The 13,899-nt window shown below is 34.7% G+C and overlaps 1 protein-coding gene across 2 annotated transcripts in view; it reads left to right on the top strand.

Moving 5' to 3' along the window:
* The first annotated feature begins 2,378 nt into the window (after positions 1 to 2,378).
* Positions 2,379 to 13,899, top strand: part of nrv3 (sodium/potassium-transporting ATPase subunit nervana 3) — a 62,873-nt gene continuing 51,352 nt past the window's right edge. The window contains exon 1 of one of the 2 annotated variants that reach the window (XM_089093156.1): positions 2,379 to 2,575. In XM_089093156.1, coding sequence (XP_088949282.1) covers positions 2,446 to 2,575 — 130 coding nt within the window. In that variant the 5' untranslated portion in view covers positions 2,379 to 2,445. Of the gene's footprint in view, positions 2,576 to 7,903; positions 8,139 to 13,899 lie in introns of those variants that run through there. The other variant, XM_089093155.1, reaches the window with a different exon arrangement.

Below are 13,899 nucleotides of genomic sequence, written 5' to 3' on the forward strand. Positions count from 1 at the left end.
TCTGTAAATTTTAACCGGATGTCTTTGGGGTTGAGGGGGAGAGAAGCTACAAGGGTGTAGGAGGGGACTGGTTGCGCTACAATCTCTTTTGACTCTTAAAACGGCAACTAGAAGTTTCAATTTCTGTTCAAATCAGCCCCCCCTCCTACTGAAGTTTCTTCGAGGACTCCTTCCATACGAATTGGCCTGGGGGGAATAAATAAATTATACATTGAAGCTATATCGGTCTTTACTTAGGCAGTGCTATTGTCCTGCCTATAATACTATCCAGATAGATGAGGCACTTGATTGATGTTCTTATATTTTCAGATTCTGAAGAATTATGAATTAGGATTCTCCGAAGAATTTTGAGGACTCTGAAAATGTCTAGATTACTTTAAACTGCATTTTTGGTTTATTAAAAGTAAAAAAAATTCTTAATCTGACTTTTGACAAATGTGATAGCATATAAAATGGGTGACGATGTTGCCATTTTAAAAATCAAAGTTTAGTTTTAATTTCAAAGATTCGTTTCCCTACGCGTGGATAAATAATCAAAACTTGCAGATCACGCAAGTGTTTTTTCCGAAACTCTCCCAAATTCTCCAAATTACTAACTCCCAAATTCATCTGGGATTATGCAAACTCTATCTGCTTACCACGTGCCTTTATGTATGGGGTACCCCCCTAACTAAATACTCCGATTAGGATGGATGAAATCCACCCGACGATGGACTTCAATTTACCAAGCTACTTTAGCTTTAACAGATTCTAATTTTCACATGGGCTTAAAGCGCAAAAATTTCAAGGCTGAGCTAAAATAGATTTTTTTTTTTTTACTACTTATCTCCTCCTTCAACTACAGAACTTGAACTCGTGCTGCCCCTCTCCACTTTCAAAACACCCATTCAAAGCTCCAGCAAGATCGCACAAGCTGTTCCCGAGTGAAGGTACTGTCTTTCGAGTTACCTTGCTGCTTCACCATAAAAAAAAAAAAGTTTCAAAGGAGTTCATAGCGCAATTTTTGTATTTAAGTTCTAGAAGAAAATCTTTTGAATAAACATCATCCTCTCCCCCAATCATAAATATTTTGAGTCATCTTAAACCCACCCCAAAATTCCCTGAAAGCTTTAACTAAATCCCCCAAACCATCTCTAAGATATTGTAGATACGCTGTTTCGGTAAACTGGGAATTTCTTTCGATTTATTTCGCTCCTTCACACTATTTAGATTCGAAGCCCACCAAGAGTTCATAATGGAAAAGTCTTAGACAGATTGGAGATCAAAAATTCAGCCCCCCCTCCTATCCCTCTTATCCCTTCCGCCAAGTCATAGCTTTAGGTCAATTTGACCTGCCTAATACTCCTGAAAGTTTAAACTCAATCCCCCAGATTGTTCACAATGTATTGCAAATGCGATATTTTGATATTAACTTTTCCTCGATAATTTCACTTGGGCTTATAGTACAAACACTTTTAGGCAGGCAGAAGACAAAGTTTTTTAGGCTAGCTCAGCTCCTCCTTCCAATATAAGATTTGAATCCCTTGCCCCCTTTTGACGCGCCCTGTAAGTTTCAAGTCGGTCCCGCAAGCTGTTTCTGAAATACGGTAGAAACACTATTTTGAAATTATGGGTACACTCAGTCTCAAACAATTTATTCCCTCGCCACTAAACCTTAAAAATATAATTACTAGTGGATCATTTAGGTCATCCTCCTTCTCTCCCCACAATAAAATGTTTAGGTTGTCGTACTATTCTCCATTAAGTTTCAACTCAATCCCCCAAGCAAGTAACGAGACATTGCAGATACTGTGTTTTGAAAACTCATGTGCATATAACGTATATTAATCTACTCAGCTGTGTGGATTATTTTAAGAATAAAGTTTTGAAAATTTTACAAAATCTTGGCCTTGGTAGTGGCCCCTGAGAGTTCCAAGCTGATAGGAGATCCAAAATCAAATATGCTCACCATTTCTACTAAAACCAATTTGGGTATAGAGGCTAATTTACATAATTTGGGGCCATTGGCCTGGGACTCCAGGGGTAGCGTCGATGTCGGAGCATACATATTAGATCTTTCAACTATTTCGAACAAAGTGGCTATCTCAAAATTTATCTCATACCATGGAGATTACAAGGGTGCCCGAAGGCAAAAAGGAGGGCTGTTTGTCTTTTCACTTTTAGCCCTAGAAAAAGGACGCTAGAAATTTTAATTTCCAATCAAATTAGTCCCCTCCTTATTTTCTACGACCACTCTTTCCATACAAAGTGGCCAAGAAATAAATTATTAAACATACATGGGATGAATAATAATAGAATAATACATAAAATATTCTGGCAGTAATGTCCGTAAAAATCTTTAGCAAGTCCAGCCGAATCTTACAGTCTTTCACTTGTCTTTCAGCTGTTGAAAGACCCTTGTCTTAAGGATTATTTTCATTTAAGACTTTAGTCTTACCCAGTACAATGGCAAATAAAAAAACAGAGGAATTTTTTGGTGGATCAGGTCCTAAGCCAACAAAATGGCAATCAGTTAAGACTTTTATTTGGAATTCAGAAGCAAGCGAATTTATGGGAAGGACAGCTGCTAACTGGGGTAAGATTATATCGGTTTCAAAAACACCTTATTTTTATTTCTTTGTCAAAGTTTGTTCTCCATCCCTGAAAAAATAAGACTGTGAAATTGATAGTTTTAGAATACCGTAGGATGTTATTGTCGCAAGAGTTTAAAGTGAGCCGAATCATAAATTAGGACAAAATTGGCCTACAGGTTGGCTAATTGGAAAAAGGCCCGCGTTTAAAAAGCATTACAATTTATTTCTTTTATTTTTTGCACTGAAAAGGCAATCATAATTATTGAATTGCGTTCAAAAGCACTTATTGAAAACTATCGCAGTGAATATTGCCTTATTTTGCTTCAGAGCTCAATAAGCTACAATTTGTTCTTTTACAAAAAGAAAATTCTTTAAAAAAATCATTTTGATGTTCAAACCGCGTTCAATAAATCGCAAAAATTACTCTTATTTAATAAAATATCTAACAGTTCGTGGTAACGAACTGTAAGTAAGGAGCGACCCGGCTCAATAGTAGCCAAAGCTCTAAAAAACTAAATTTGATACCAATAGATATATCAAAAGAATCAGCTTATTATGCTGATTTTAAATAGATAAGTTTCATTAAATTTAGTTTTACGGATTAAAGGCTGCGAGCCTGAGAAAATTTGTCTGATTTCTGATAAAACGAGAAATAGCCCCTAAAAGTATTACAATCTTAATGAAAATCACACCATCAGATTCAACGTATCATGAAACTCTACTGTGGTGGTTTCAAGCTCCTATATGCAAAATGTAGAATTTTGCATTTTTTGCCAGAAGTATGATCACAAATGCGTGTTTATTTGTTTTTCTTTTTTGTTTTTCCCCCAGGGGTGATCGTATCGACCCATTGGTCCAAGAATATAGAAAGAGGGCTCATTCAAACGGAAATTAAAAGTTCTAGTGCCCTTTTTAAGTGACCAAACAGATTGGAGGGCAACCTGGTCCCTTCCCCCGCCCTTTTCCAAAGTCGTCTGATCAAAATTTTGATGTAGCCATTTTGCTGATCATAGTTGAAAGGCCTAATAACTATGCCTTTGGATATACAATGGCCCCCACAGTCCCAGAGGAAAGGTCTTTAAGTCATACAATTTGCCAATTTTTTACACATAATTAATTTTAAAAAAAACTTTTTTCACAAAACAATTTTTTCAAAGAATAGTAAAGAACTTCATTAAACAAAAAATGAGCAAAAATAAAATCAAATAATCTACCAAGCGTGAAACTACCACAAATCAGCATCGATAAATAAATGAAACGATTTTTTTAAATGAATGATAAATAAACATTTGTTCTTGTGAAGTATGAATACATTTCCGGGTGGGGATGAATTTTTGCTGGGGGTTTTTCCAAGGGGGAATTTTCAACGGGGAGGGAAGTTTCCAGGGGATGAACTTGTCAGGGGAAATTATATACTGGGAGAATGTTCCGAATTCCTATATAAAATTGTTTTTAAATGTCTTGCTTTCTCTTTTGCGTCTCAATCTTAAGCGTGGAGTTGTTAAGGGTACTTGTCCGGATAAAATTTTCACCGGGATTGAATTGTCTAGAGTATATTTCTTTGGGGATGGGGATTTCTCCATGGAGGTAGGGCTAGATTTTCTGGCATTACTTACAAACGATCAGAAATTAAAATAAAATAAAAAGTTCTTTCCAAGCAAAAGTGTGGAGCAGTCCTAAAAATACGGATAAACAGAAACTATGACATGTATAAAGAGAATTACCCTCTTCTCAACACTTCAGTAGTCACGCAACACTTTGAATAATGTCCCAAATCTTTAATAACGACTTCTGAGAAACAAAAGTTTCTTAACTGGAATAATAAGGAGTTTTTATTAAAAGTACTAAACAAAATTGGCGTGAAGAGCGTGGTGTTGAGGAGGGGGCAATCCTATGCATGTAATAATTTCTGTTCGTCCTAAGTTTTAATGTTGCTCCCTACTTTCAGTTGAAAAAACTTGTTTTTTTTTTTGTTTTTTTTTATTTCATTGCAATCAAGTGTTTTCAAGTGGTTTCGAGCAATATTTTGAAGTTCGAATGGAACCTTCCATAAATAAATGACATATACATTCTTTTAACTAGTTTCATTATTTTAGTTGGACATGCACTGTAAAATTTTGAATGGATTTTGCACTACTAGACAAAATTATAATATTTTTATTCGCTGCGAAATGTCTCCTTTGGCACGGTTCTGAGCCTCCGGTGCTTTCTTGGATACCTTATGCGCTCATACATTTTAAAAATACACAAAATATATGTTAAATGTTTTAACTTTTTCAACTTTAAATAAATCAGACTTTAAGGAATATCCATCCACATTTTTCTCAGTAAAGTGCACAGTAAGTCACATTTATGTTCTTGTCTTGAAAAGGCATGGGGGTCGTCATCCCTAATCATCTTAATATCTTCTCGATTTGAGTTTGACTCGGTTATTTATTGTAATTTCTGTTCATTTTGGGTTTCATTTGTTTATTATTGGTGATTTGTGGTGGTTTTAAGCTTGGTAGATTAATTGATTTTATTTCTGCTCATTTGGGTTTAATAGAGCTCTTTACTTTTTTTTTAAACTGAAATTGTGGAAAAAGTTTTTAAACTTAATTCCAAAATAAAGACACGTGGTATTTGACAATATAATCAATAGGCCTTTTTCTAGATTTATAAGTTGAAGCTAAAAACATTAGACCACCGTAACACCAAGTAATCAGGGTGTTCAAATTCAAAAAAATGCGAAAGGGAGGGGCAAGAGTTTCTTGGTGTTTTTAGAAATGTAAAAAAAATGTATATTTGTCGAAATCCAGGGGAGGGGGTAATTTGGTTTTTTCCTTTTTTTATGAAAATGCCACAAAAACATATTTTACAAAACCAAGGGGGGCAATTACTCCCCCCCCCCTCAATTGGCCTCCCCGACATTTAACGGTATTTTTGGCGATTTTCAATTGTATTTGTGGTTTAAACTGGCTCAGCAAACTCGACTCATCATAGTTATTTACAATGTGTTATTGAGTAGTTAAACTTGATGGTGATTGATGGAATTTACCTACCAAACATATACCATTTTACATACTTGAGCTCTGTAAAATATATTAGTATGTAGTAATATGAAAGAACCCATATGCAGATAAAGAAACTCTGTCTGAAAAAATACCCTACAGCCAATCACATTCCTTGGAATGTGAGCCTTGGAGAATCTAACTATGGTAGGTCTCTCGAAGTAATTTTGCCGGCATTGTGGGCTTACTAATGTAACGTCTTCGGCCCAAATCATTGAAATTTGGTTGGTTTACAAGTTCATTGCTCATTGGAAAATATATTAAAACTTAATGCCAAAATAAGTCCATGAGAAAAGTCCTTGAGAGCACATTGGCCCCTTAATATGGAACACAAGAAAATTTACAAATTCAATATTATCTTTCATAAATAATTGTTCAACCAAGAATCAATAAGAAATCTACACACCATCTACTCAAACGAATACAACCCATCTCCCTTCAACAATCAGTAAAATGTAATTCACCATCATTATCCGTTTATTAACATCAAGAAGTGGTGAAAATTAATTAAAAAGATAAATAAAATTAATATTCCATTATAAAAAAAAAACTAGTAAATAATTATCATTTATTTTTCGTACAATATCAATTTCATCCAGTATTCATAATCAAAAATCTCTTAAGGTGCTTCTTAAAGAAACCAAAAGTAAGGGACCCCCTATTCCCAAAAGGAATTGGGGTCCCAGCTACTACCCACAAAAATGCTTAGACTAAACTCTCAGTGCACTGCTAAGATGGATGCTTTTAGGATTGTGAACTCTAAATGAGTTCAAATCACTTAGTCAGTGCAACATCCCAAAAAAAGAAAAATTAGTATGTAAATGAGGACATCGAAAGCCTATGCATATTATTTAGCTTCAAGAGAAGAACAAAAGTGTGTGCTGAGCGGAAAGACTTTTATTATTTTCAGCTGGATACTATGGATGGGGTTAGGTTAAAATGGAGAAATAAGAATCCATGCAGAAGAACTTTAGACCAGCATAGACAAATAGGAAAGACATACAAATTTATGCGAAATAGAAAAAAAAACAAAAAACTTTGTGTTTGATTATATTAATTCTTCACTTCAAATAAAAATTTTGTCTATAAGAATCGCTGGGAATCATACATAAGTGTCAAGTGTGCAGCACATACGACCTCGCTAAGTAGGACGCTCCGTCACTGTAAGACACCTCTCACAAATACTGGAAAAAATAAGAGGGAATGACTTTTGCATATTTAAAGTAAGTAGATCACTGTTAAACAAGCAGTAATTTTTTTCAGTCATTACTCGTAAGTTACAATGAAGGAAAGGTACCCTATCAAAGCCTTTGTAGTGGATACACGAATTCAATCACTTTGTACATTTCACGATTTTGATTGTTGTGTTTTGAAAAGGTGTGGCTGACACAATCCACAACTAAAATTGGCTTGTCGTATTAGAAATTCCATAGATGTCATTTGCACAGACAAAGAATAATGTAAGGACCGAAGATTGAGTCTTTGGGCACTCCATAGCTAACTCAAATTCTATCATCCGCAACTTCAGCTCATTAGCGATATGTAGGCTTGTAAAGTAGGGAATAAGCCATGCCGGCTGCTCCTGATGCAATCCAGAATGACCCATGTTACTAATAAAGGTCGTATAGGTAAGACTGTCGAGAGTTTTCTTTTATATTGAGGAAAATAAATGCAGATGTGAGACCGAAAATCAAAGGCCGCCGAACAAAATTAAAAAAGTCTATCGTAAACACACTCATTGAATTTCTTAAAACCTATTTTGATCCTGATGAAAAGAAATCCTTAGCATAAAGATAAAATTTTAAATGATTTACAATTAGATTTACAAATATTTTGGACAATACAAATAGAAGAGGGACCGGATTATAGTTCCATGGATCGTCAATGTACCCTTCTTTAAATAGAGCTATTACCCTTATTTTTTGTGATCCTGAAGCAATGCTACTAGTTCTAGTTGGTATGACTTATTAACCAAATTGCACAGTGTAATTACAATCAATGGAAGAATAAAACAAGAAATCTTGTCGTCAGTCTTAGACGAGGAGAAAGAAAAAGGAAAAGAGGCTAGATTTTCACTATTTGCCTTAAATAATCGTTCCTCAATCATGGTGACTCCAGGTTAGCAGCAAAATCTGACCGTGAACTTCGCAGAATCTGGCTTTCACTTTTGTTCTGTTTCTATGGTTTTAGACTACAGTTTTCGGGCTTCATCAAATGCTTATATCTTGGTTTGGCAGTGACAATTGTTTCTTTGCAACAGTGTCTGTAAAAATCTTTAGACAGTCCAGCCCAGTCTTACAATCCGTCACTTGTCTTTCATCTCTTGAAAGAATCTTGTATTAAGGATTAGTTTTTATTTAAGACTTTTGATTCTTACCCATTAAAATGGCAGATAAAAAGCCAGATGAACAGTTTGGTGGATCAGGCCCTAAGGAAACAAAATGGCAATCATTTAAGAGTTATCTCTGGAATTCAGAAACTAGCCAATTTATGGGAAGGACATTTGGTAGCTGGGGTAAGATTTTTGCATATTTTGTAAGGTATGCAGCCTTATAAGAGGTAAATTTGTGGATGGGTTGCTTTTTTCTATTCTGGAAAATAGTTGTCAGCCTGTAAGGAGAATGAACCTTTCATATAATTCAGAGTCTATTAAGTCTATAATTCATATAGAGTCTATAATTCAGAGGCTAAGAATTCAGAGTCTGAATTATGTCCTGAAAAAATTTTTCAAGCTCCTACATCTTCCCTATTTTTAAGGTGTAGAATTTGATAAAATTTTACTGTAGCTACTTAGTAAATATTTACCCAATCATATAATTGAGTTACAACTAAAGTGAATAGGCCTATACCACTCAATGCCTTTTTTATGCTCTTTACAAATATAATAATAATTTTTTTCAGAAACGAATTTTAGCCCCCACCCCTATATGTACCAATTCAGGGCATATATTTGTGCATTAGGGGGGTGGGGGTAATTTTTTTTCTGATGTAGGCTAAATGAGAGGTAAGTTTAAACTTCCCCCCACCCCCTTAGTGTGCAAATATATACCCTGAATTGCTAGTCTATATATAGGGTGGGGGCTAAAATTCATTTCTGACAAAAATAGGCCTAATCATTATATTTGTAAAGAGCATAAAAAAGGCATTGAGTGGTATAGGCCTATTCACTTTAGTTGTAACTCAATAATATGATTTGGTAAATATTTACTAGCTACTTTTGGCTAGGCCTATCTTGGAAAGGGGTTAGGTTAGGAAAATATTTTGAAGTACTAATCTCCACTCCTCCCTCTAGAGGGTGCTGACCTTTGATACCTTTTAAAATATGCTCCTTCTCCCTCTAGAGGATCCTGAAATGTGCCTACATGACACCTATTAAAATTTGGTAAATTTCTAGGTGGTGCTATAATTTAGCTAGGATGAAAGGGAAAACATCATTTGATGCCTTTTTTATGCTCTTTCATAATTCAATAATTGATTTTGATGCAAATTCCATATGAGTCCTCAAAGGGGCTACAAGGGCAGGGGCATCCTGAGGCTTATTTTAGTGGGGGGGGGGGGATCTTTGTAAATTTTACCAAATTGCTACCTGATTTATGTCAAATTTTCTGCTGAAATCAAGAATTTAGCAAACTTTCTGCCAAATGCCAAAAACATTGGGGAGGGGGGGGGGCGCCATCCCTGTCCCCTTGGGATGCCCCTGTCAAAAGATATTTCATTTTTGTACCCACACAAAGAAGTTATAACTTAACCTACAAAATACTTGATTTTCAATTCAACTGTTTTTCTACTGTTTGAAGTTTTTCAAATGCCATTGACAAAAATAGTACTGAATTTTTGAAACTTTGCTATCAACAATTCAGGGTATATTCTGATTCAGAGTATAGCTACTTTTTGCTATCCTGAAAGGAGCTAGGTTAAAAAAAATATAAAATTTCAGGGATGGGTTTACAGTCTAAAGCATGTCATGGGAATTTATTTTGAAGTGCCTACACCCACTTCTTCTCCCTCTAGAGGGCAATGACCTTTCACAACTTAAACATATTTGGGTACAAATTGAGCAGTTCATATTAATACCCTAAAAGTAATGTGAACATACCAATAGATGCCATTTTTTATGCTCTTGCTGAATATAATAATTATTTTTCTTGCAAATTCAATTTTAAGCCCTTTTAGAATCCTTGAAAATAATAATGTCATTCTATATTTTTTAGAAAGAAAAGTGTTTTATAATATTTGTCTCAAATTTACTATTTCATTATAGATCCATTTTGTAAAAGTTGTATAATTCACAAACATTAATTTGTCAAAATTGAGATGAATAAAAAAAAAATTCAAAATAAAACTGCCATGTTATCTTCTTATTCTGTTATGCCACTTGAAACTGCCATTTCACCTATATGTCAGAAAATACCAAAGCCAACAGAAGAAACACAGTGGACGAAAAAATGGAAAAATTGTTTTGAATTTTTTTATCCAACTTAATTGTGACAAATCAATGCTTCTGGATTATATAACTTTAACCAAATGGAGTTGAAAATGAAATAGTGAGTTTGAAGCCAGTGTTTTAAGCCTTTTTATACCAAAAAACATTGAAATTATAGTTTTGTTGGTCCTAAACAGGCTTAAAATTGAATTTGCAAGAAAAACAATTATTATGTGGTATTCAGAAAGAGCATACAAAATTACATCTAGTGGTATGTTCACTTTATTTGTAGGTCAATAATATGAACTGCTCAATATTTACCAATTTTTGTCTTATGAAAATGAAACCTTGCGAAACAGATCTCCTGTGGTTTTCAGCTTCACACCTTTACTCAATCCCAATTTATAAGGTTTCAAAGATCTGCAAAAACATTAATTTAGTAAAAAAAAACCATTGATATGGGTTAAAACTCTTTTCAAATGACAGGGCTATTAAAAAGGGCACTAGCATAGCCCCTTCAATTTCCATCAAATGAGCCTTTTTTGGAGTTCCTACAACAACTAACCATCTCAAAATTTCTATTGGATGCATTTTGGGAAAGTACAAGATATTGGGGGGAAGTATCCATCCTCCCATCACTCTGAATCTTAAAAAGGGAACTAAAACTTCTGATTTGTAATCCAATAAGTCCCCTCCAAAGTTTATATGATCAACTTACAGCTCTTGCCCTGAGAGATGTAGGGGGAGGGTGTCATCCTCAAATACATAATTTCTGAACCTTTCAAGTATGTTGAACAAAATGACTATCTCAAGATTTTGATTGGATGTGTTTGGGAAAATGGTGGGCATGGGAGGAATTGCATTTTCAGAACTAAAACCAGAGAAAAAGAAACTGAAAATTAAGGTAAAATCTTATTTTGTCAAAATTTCAATAGGTATAGTCCTGTCAAGTAGGTACATTTCTAAGAGTTAAAAATCAGAAGAGAGTTAACATGGAAGCTTGGCAATACCTTCCCAGAGTATGTTTTTGGCACTGGGCTCATTACTGAAAGTTTCATTTCTCTAACCTAACCCCTTTCCAAGATAGCAAAAAGTAGCTGAACTAGAATTTTAGCCGAAATAATATGCTATAATAACAAAAGAATGACCTAGTACCATTAAATTCCTCATTCAAATTGTAATCTTGCTAAAATGATGATCTACACTACACCCCCCCTGGCTCCTACTAGCATTAGACATAGGCTATGTACAAAAAAGTAAGAGATACTAGTTTAGTGTCTGCCCCTCCAGCAAAAGACATTAAAATTCTGAAAACTACTTAAAAAAGGTGGTTTGACCATTAGAGGTGGGGCAAAGTAAATGACATGGTTTTAAGATTTAAAGAAAGCTTAAAATCATCTTAGAATTTTTTAAAAGTAGTTTTCAGAGTTTTATGCAGAGGGGCTAGCCTGGCAACCACTTAGGCTAGATTGCCTTAGGCTATATATAAATTTCTCAGGTTTGCCATTTTCCATTATAGGAAAATGGCTTGCCATTATAAAAATATATAAACAGAAACGTGGCTAAAAATAGAGACACCAGAGACATTTCTTTAAGCCTTATATATAACAATTTAATACTAAAAGACTCAATTGATATTTGCACTAAGTCAAATTTAAGAGAACCTATTTGCATACCTAATGAAAACCAAATTTGCAGACAAGCAAAAAGTATTGCAAGGCAAAACATTCTTGCTCAATATCTTTGGTAAATATTGTCTTTTATTGGTTTTGTCTTGGTCTTTCATTCAGTGTCTGTTCGTATCTTGTATAGTAAACTTCAAAGGGTTAGATTTCTGTTGTGTTTTTTGCTTTTCTTCTTTTTTGTTAAGCACTGAGGACGACTTGGCGGAGGTCCTTGTCAAAATATTTGCTTGTTTTTCGTTTTCATGTTTTTGCCACTGGCTGACAAAATCCTCGTTTTCTCACCCTTTTTTGGTTTTATTTTTCATCTATTATTTCCTTTCCTCTCTTAGCTTTATTTGTCATTTTCTGTGCCGTCTTTCATTAGTAGCTGGTTTGTAATACTGATTAAAAAAAGATCACCAGTCTTTGTATTTATTGTAACCTAGTGCTATTTCTGGCCCTCCTGAGGAGCTTAGTAAAGGCTCTGTGAAACCATAGAATCCAATGGGAAGGTAAAATAATCCTAGACTTAGATTTTGCAGATGCTTTGAATGTCCTAAATATAAATTTTAACAAAATAAATGATTTTTGGGAAATTCTGAGGGTTCAGGGTGCAAGAATAGGCTTGAAAATTTGTATTAAAATGACTAAGTGACTAGGTTGCTTGACTAAGTTGCTTGGACTAGGAATAAGTAAAGGTGATGTGAAGAAAAAAAGATCATAAAATGGATAGCACCGCTTATGTGGGTAGTAACTAGTAAAGATAGTGGATGCAGTTAAGGTGTTAACAGTAGAACAGCTCACAGTAAAAAAAAAAATTAGAATTACAGGAAGATAATTCTGGGAAACAAGATTAGGATATTGGAAGCTGCAGTGGTCAAGTATGGTTCTGAAAGATGGATTTTTTTATTATTAATTGGAAAAACTTTTTCCACCAAATGAGTTTTTCAAAGAAAAGTAAAGAACTCCATTAAACCAAAAATGAGAAAAAATAAAATCAAATAATTTACCAAGCATGAAACTACCGCAAATCAGCATCGATAAATAAATGAAACCGAAAATGAACAGAAATTACAATACATAACCGAATTATACTCAAAACGAACAGAAATTAACATAAGTTGGGCTCAAAACCCCTTGCCTTCCCAAGGCCAGAACAGAATTTGCACTTTACTGAAAAAAATACAAATGAATGTGTATTGTATTGTAAGTTTAATATACATGTACTGATATTTATTAATCAAAATGTTAATATTATTTGATTTACTATAATTATAAAAGTAAAAACATTTATATTGTTTGGGTTCCATTTCATTTTCTGTAACTAAAATAAGAGAAAAATTTTAAAAGACTAGGATACAATTTGCACATGAAGGATGACCGATTGCCAAAGGTCATCCTTTTTTCCTTATCCATCTAGGATCAAACAAAATTCAGGCTGTCCTCAAGTGGGGTGTGAAAAGGTTGTAAGGACTGATTTAAAGGAAGTCTGAACTTCTCGGGATATTTCTAAAGAGGGAAGCTTTAAATAGACTTTGATGGAGGAGGAGCATGAGCAGCTGTGTTGGCCTCAGGTGCTGCCTGAGTGAGCTACAGTGAGCAACTGAGGTGCTTCAGTGAGCTGTAACTATTGATGAGAAATCCTTACAACTTCCTCGAGGCTAATACAGCCACGCCCCTCCTCCTTCATAAGCCATTCAAAGCTTCTCTCCTCACACCCTACCAAGAAGTTCCCGTTTCTCTTAAATCCTTCTTTACAGCATCCTCCCATTCCAACCAAGGACAACCTGCTTTTCATTTAGCCCTGGACAGTTTGCTAAAAGGACGATTTTGGGCAATCTGTCATGCTTCATTCACAGAACATGCCCTAGCCATCTCTACCTTTCTCTCATTATAGCCTCAGAAAGTGGGATTGAACTACACATTTCATACAGCCTACTGTTTGAAATATGGTCAGTCAGTTGGCGATTTCTCTGGAAAACACCTAGCAAATCCTCCTCCGTTTATTTTTCTTTTTGAGCGCCCATGCTCCAGAACCATATTTGACCTCTGTCATTACTGTAGCTTCCAATATTCTAATGTTGGTTTGCAGCTTTGTTTCCTATGCTTCCAAACTTGTTTTTAACTGTGAAGAAACGCGGTGGGCTTTGACTATTCTACTTTTACCATCTTCACTGTACCCACCATTT

The sequence above is a fragment of the Artemia sp. Qi Xiang Cuo genome, chromosome 8 (assembly GCF_049724085.1).
Source record: "Artemia sp. Qi Xiang Cuo chromosome 8, ASM4972408v1, whole genome shotgun sequence".
NCBI lineage: Eukaryota > Metazoa > Arthropoda > Branchiopoda > Anostraca > Artemiidae > Artemia > Artemia sp. Qi Xiang Cuo.